This window comes from Arachis hypogaea, chromosome 20 (assembly GCF_003086295.3).
Source record: "Arachis hypogaea cultivar Tifrunner chromosome 20, arahy.Tifrunner.gnm2.J5K5, whole genome shotgun sequence".
Lineage (NCBI taxonomy): Eukaryota > Viridiplantae > Streptophyta > Magnoliopsida > Fabales > Fabaceae > Arachis > Arachis hypogaea.
The window spans coordinates 6,785,284-6,792,310 of NC_092055.1; the positions used below are offsets into that span (position 1 = coordinate 6,785,284).

Sequence of the window (7,027 nt, forward strand, 5' to 3'; positions counted from 1 at the left end):
ATTTTTTGTTCATATTTATAGACCAATAAATCATACCAATAAAAGTCAAATATTCATGAATTACAATTATAATGTACTAAAAAAAGTCTAAAAATTTAAGTGTAGAAACCCTCGCGTTAAATACATAAATAGTTAATTCTGATAAGGTGGTATAATAAATCATATGTCTTATAATAATACCATTTTAATCAATTTAAAAGTATAATGTAGTTTATCCAATTTATAATTAGAGTTGTCAATTCATCAATTTTCATTAATAGTACACAATTTTTTTATATCATCTCCTTAAATTCATATACATTTCACTTGGTTTAATAGAAATATAAATTTTAGCAATATGCTAAATTCTTTCCAAAATTAACGACGTACTTCAAAAAAATATATAATTTTTTAAGTATTAATACTTTTCGCAATGTATCTTACATATATAACTATACAGATAAACAAATAAATAATTATAAAAAAAATAACATAAGTCCATTACAAAGTTAGTTAAATGTTTTAAAGAGTAGTTACAACAACCAAACATTTTTAAAGGTGTATAGCAAAAAATGAACAGAAAAATTGATGCATATAACATCGGTTGTAATTAACTAGAAAGGACGATGACCTTGAAGGTTTCCTTTAGGATTATAAAGACAAATAGTAACGGTGCATTTGGCAACGACGCCTGGTGTATCTGGGCATTTAGCATTAGCGCATCCAACATGAGTAGTTTCTCTCCAAACAACTTGAGTGTATTCTTCACAGTTACCACCAATACACGAGTTGGATTTATGGTCGTAGTACTTTTTCTGTGTCACCCACCACGCTACCGCTTTTGCTGCTGTAACGTGTTCAGCGGATGCATACTTCCACATCAGATTCTCACCGTAGATAGGGGACTTGGATGGCGGTGGTTTTCCCCAGCAGATTTCCAGGTATTCATTCACCAACTCTTGAGCTTTTTTTTTTAGTTTCACATCCCACTTCAGCGGAGGAACCCCAACCATTGCTCGTGCAGTGTTGTGGCCTCTCAAATACTCTTCTGGAGGCTCAACCTCATTAGCTACCATAGCTACTATGCACAATGGCAATAATATGCTTGCAAAACTTATTATTATTACCATCTTCCTAATTTTCATTTTGTTGTTCTCTGCCAATGCTTGCCAAATATTAATCTATAATAATATTGTAATGAATAATGGCTATATATGTACAATCTATGTATATATATCATATAGTTGCCTTTTGATGTACTTCAATACATATATGTATTGATTTAATTACTAGATGATCAAGAAAGAAATATAAATTATTAATTATCAATTAGAGAAGTATAATGATTATATTGATAGTTCTTAAATCTGATCTTTCATAATAATTTGGGGTCAAATTAAAAAAAGTTTGTAAATGCCTTAATTAAATAATGATGCAGGAACAAGAAGAAATAGTAGATTAAGTATATTAATTAGTTATTAATTATAATAAGAGAATACAAATTTTATATTGTTTAGGATATATAGTAATTTTTGTGTTATATATTAATTTTACATTACGTAAATTTTAAAGATTTTTTCTTTTCTATTAGTATAAATAATTCATGTGCTCTTTGATTTTGAAGTGAAGGTAAATTAAATATGATATAAATTTATTGTTTATTTTATTTTAAATTTTCTTAGGAGTAAGAAGTCCAGTTTATATCTAAAATATGTTGTCATAATAATAAAAGTATTAATTTCGCTAAAATTAGTGATTCAAACGGTATTTTGGAATTAATAATTAAACATAATTTCTCTACAAAAATAACCATTTGTATTGCTAAAATTATATCATATATGTGTGGTGTAACTTGATATAAATGTTTGATTTAAAACCCCCCGCTCTTTAACTTGATATACATGTTTAAGAGATATTGATCATTAGGCGTAGTTAACAAGTCAAAACTTATGCATATATGTATAATGTCACGTATTAATTACAAGGCCAATTCTATGGCATCTTATATTTTAACTTGTATTATATATTAATAGATAATTTTAATAGTATGTTAGAATATAAGTAGAATAGTAGATCTCAATATTTATTATAGAATATTATATTTTTATTATTTTTAGGGAGTCACTTAGATAAAGACGTCTAAAATATCTTTTTTTAAGATATTTTTTAATAATTAAAATTTAACATATATAATCAATTAAATCATATTATTTTTGTTAAAATTAAGTCAGACAAATTAATTTGACAAAAAAAAGGTGAATCAAATCTTGAACCGATCTAAATTAATATTATTATTTATAAAAAATAACTACAATATCCTTATTATAGAAAATGACTAAAATACTCTTATTTTATATATATTTTAATTTTGGAAATTCTAAATTCTAATCGTACGACGATACAAAAATAAAGGGTTAGCATTTAAAATTCTCAAAATTAATATATATAATAGAAATATTTTAGTCATTTTTTTATAATAGAATTTTGTAATCATTTTCTATAAAAAATAATATTAATTTAGACCAGTTCAAGATTTGATTCACCATTTTTTCGGTCAAATCAATTTGTCTAGCCTAATTTTAACAAAAATAACACGATTTAATTAATTATGTGTTAAATTTTAATTACTAAAAAACATCTTTAAAAAAAATATTTTATGCGTCTTTATTTAAGTGGTTCCCTTATTTCTATTCTCTTAGGTAGCGTTTGGTGGAGAGACAGAGATTAAAAGACTGAGACTGAGAGACAGAGACTAAGAGACAGAGACAGAAATAAATCTCAGTATTCTGTTTGGTGCAAAGTGGGAGACAGAAACTAAAACAAGAATGAAACTCTAATTTAATTTTTACAAAAGGTAAAATCGGAATTAATTAATTGAAATGAGCGTATTTTAGGTATAAAATGTTATTAAAGTTTCAGTCTCTGTCTCTAAAAATTTCAGTCCCCTGTGTCCTCACTTTTTGGAGGTACTGAAATACTGAAATTTTAAAGACAGAAACAGAAATTTTAGTACCAGTATTTGAGCGAACAAACATAATACTGAGTTTCAGTCTCCAAATCTCTGTTCCAATACCTCAAAACAAACGCTATCTTAGTATCTATATTTATATCATTCTAAATAACTTAAATACACACAAACAATTTTTCTAATATTCTCTCTTACTTTTCTGACATAGCCAATTTTATTATAATAATAAAAGTAGTTTAATTAACTAGTAAGGACGTACACCAGCAACGTTTCCTGCGGGACTATAAAGACAACCAACAAGGGTGCATTTTTTTTGGCAGTAATCGCACTTAACTCTAGCACGCCCAACATGAGTAGTTTCACTCCAAACAACTTGAGTGTATTCTTTACACTTACCACCAATACACGAGTTGGATTTATGGTTGTAGTACTCTTTCTGTGCCACGCCCATCTCGCTACCGCTTTTGCTGCTATAATGTGTTCAGCAGATCCAAACTTTAGCGAGTAAATTCTCATAGTGGTCTTCGAGATTGACGTCGTGCATCAAAATCGTCTTTGAAATTCCAATTGCACTAATTACATCCTGAGATTGGAAAAATTGCACCAAAGTAGTCCCTGATCCGTTTTCCGTTAACGATGCGCTGACGTGGCTTGATGACATGGACTTTTGGTGACAGGTATCACTTCATGGTTTGGACACGTGTAACGGTACGATGACGTGTTGGTCAATGACACGTGGCATGCTACGTGAATGGATATGCCACGTGTCACAATGCTATTTTGCCACGTGTCAGATTATGCCACGTGTTGTAATGCTATTTGTCCACGTGTCATCCACTATGTCATCGTTACATGTGCACCAAATTAGTCTCTTACTTTGCATCAAATGACTCATTTTAGTCCCTGAAATTGAATATCGTACACCAAATTAGTCCTTTCATCAATTTTTTCCCCAGCAGATTCCGAAACATTCATTCACCAGCTCTTGAGCCTTTTTTTCTAGTTTCACATCCCACTTCAGTGGAGGAACCCCAACACTTGCTCGTGCAGTGTTGTGGCCTCTCAAATACTCTACCGAAGGCTCTGCCTCATTCGATACCATAACTACTATGCACAATGGCAATAATATGCTTGCAAAACTTATTATTATTATTACCATCTTCATAATTCTCATTTTATTGTTCTCTGCCAATTCTCATTTTAGTGGAGAAGTGTTTTGGGTTGGATTATTATAATATTGTAATGAATAATGGCTATATATGTATAGTTGCCTTTTGATGTACTTGAATACATGTATTGATTTAATTACTAGATGATCAAGAAAGAAATATAAAACATTAATTATCAATTAGAGCAGTATAATGATTATATATAATTGATGATTCTTGACTCTGATCTTTCATAATAACTTGAGGTCAAATTAAAAAAGATTGTAAATGCCTTAATCAAATAATAGTGATGCAGGAACAAGGAGAAACAAGAGATTAAGTATATTAATTAGTTAATTATAATAAAGGGATATAAATTTTATATTGTTTAGGATATATAGTAATTAAACTGTGTTATGTATTAATTATATACTATTTAAATTATAAAGGTTTTTTTTATTAGTATAAATAATTCATGTATCCTTTAATTTTAAAGTAAATATAAGATGAATATGATATAAATTTTGTACTTATTTTATTCTAAATTCTCTTAGAAGTAAAAAGTCTATTTTATATCTTTAACTTAACCAACTAAAGTGAGTTTCTATAATGAAATTATTAATTTCGTTAAAATTAATGAATCTAAACTATGTTGCCATAATAGAATTATTAATCTCACAAAAATTAGTATTTCAAATAACGTTTTGAAATTAATAATATAAAAAAAAGAAATATAAACATAATTTCTCTACAAAAATAACCATTTGTATTACTAAAATTATATCATATATGTGTGGTTTAACTTGATATAAATGTTTGATTTAAAATCCCCCTCTCTCTAACTTGATATAAATGTTTTAAGAAATATTGATCATTATTAGGCCTAATTAACAAGTCAAAACTTATGCATATACGTATAATGTCACATATTAATTATAAGGCCAATTCTATGGCATCTAATATTTGTTGTCTAATTTTTTTAGTAAATTTTAAATATTTAAAATTTTTTAGTTAGTATACTTTTAAATTAAAAAATAATTATTTAATCTTTTTTAATAATTAAAAATTACTTTTAAAGACCATAGCAAATACCTCATTACAATTCATCAAATTAATTATCGTCTATTTGTTGGTTGCTGCATAGACCCTGCCTTTCATCAAGTCAGCTCTAATAGCTAGTTTTATACATTCACATGATAGCATAACACACACATTCACATGCAACTTCTAGAGGGCCATAGATTTTATCATCTAACTCATTCCCAATTATGCATTTATCAGTGGCATAATGAAAATCAATAGGATCGGACCAGTGAACAAGTTATTGCTAAATTAAATAATAGTTCCTCAATTAACATCAATAATGGCATCATCATGAGAATAATAAGAATTTAGTATTTATTTGATATATTACTCTTTATCTCATTTTCGAGGTATCTTCTATATTTTAACTTGTATTATATACTAATAAATAATTTTAATAAAAAAAGTTTGGAAACTAAATTTAAGGTAGGACTGCACATGGATCGGATAATATCTGCATATCCGCGGTAATTATCCGTATCCGATCCGAATTTTGCGGATATTATCCGATCCGCTCCGCAGAGCCATCAGATCGGATCGGATCGGATCTGATCCGCAATATGGTTGGATCGAATTGTGGATTTGGCAGTGATATCCGCGGATCCGATCCGCAAATCCGCATATCCGCACATCACATATAAATAGCATAGTTTAAGAAAATAAACCCTAACGTGATATGAATTTTAGTGTGTTGTTTTATGAATTTTATGATATTTTGTTTTTTATTTTTTATGTTGTACTTCGACTTAGAATCATTAAACTTAAATCTTGTGTTATTATTTTTTTTTGTTATTCAAGAGAATTTTTATTGATAATATTTTAAAATTAAATATGCTTAAACAGGTGAAAAATGAATTTTTTTTTTTTGTAAAAATAGCCAAATGGAATTTGAAAACATTTTTTTTTAATTATGCGGATATACCCGATATCTGATCCGATCCGATTCGCATACTTGCGGATCGGATCGGATCGGATCTGGCTTGAAAAATTGTGGATATCGTATCCGATCCGATTCGATGAGTGCAGTGCGGATCGAATAGAATTTTAGGCTATATCCAATCCGATCCGTGCAGCCCTAATTTAAGGAACCAAAACTAACTAAAACTTTTTATTTTTAATTTTATTTAATAAGATCATATACATAATATTCATAGTTAGATAGGATACACATAACATCCAGAATTTTACTTTAATAATATCCATAATTTCATACCTATAATATTTATAATTGACAAATTTTTATAATTAATATTACCAAATTTTAAACTATGTGTCTTGTTATATATTTCAAATTATCTCATGTACACCAAAAAATTATAATTATACTTTTTTATTTACTATTTATATGTATGTTTATTTATTGATTTTAATATAACGAATTAATAATTACTTTTAAAATTTTATTTCTTAATTTTGTTTATATTTTATATTTTATTTTATTATAGTCTATATATAAAATATAAGTTGTATAATAGAAATTGTTAAATTCTTTAATTTAACATCTATACTTTTAATTTATATGTATAATATTTATAATTTTATACATATAATATCCATTCATAATCAATAAATTGATGCTACTTTATTATTATTTATTATTTTATTTTGCAGATCATAAACCAATAATTTTAAATATTTTTAATTTTTAATAAATAACTAAAGACCGATCAAATTTAAAATGTTTTTATTTTTTATAAAATGTGTTGAGGTGATTTGAGATTTTTTAGAATTAAAAATATAAAAATTTAAAATTTTTATTTGAGAGAAAAAATTATAAAATTATAAATACATATAGTAATAACAAAAAAAATATAAAATTTGATTTACATTTAATTTTAGCTACGTAGCA

General features: G+C 26.9%; 1 protein-coding gene across 1 annotated transcript; it reads right to left on the bottom strand.

Moving 5' to 3' along the window:
• Nucleotides 1-593: 593 nt before the first annotated feature.
• LOC112785344 (pathogenesis-related protein PRB1-3-like) lies at nt 594-1,055 on the bottom strand. The gene has a single exon (XM_025828812.1). It carries the CDS (start codon nt 1,053-1,055, stop codon nt 594-596), a length of 462 nt encoding a protein of 153 aa, XP_025684597.1.
• Between the last annotated feature and the right edge of the window lie 5,972 nt (nt 1,056-7,027).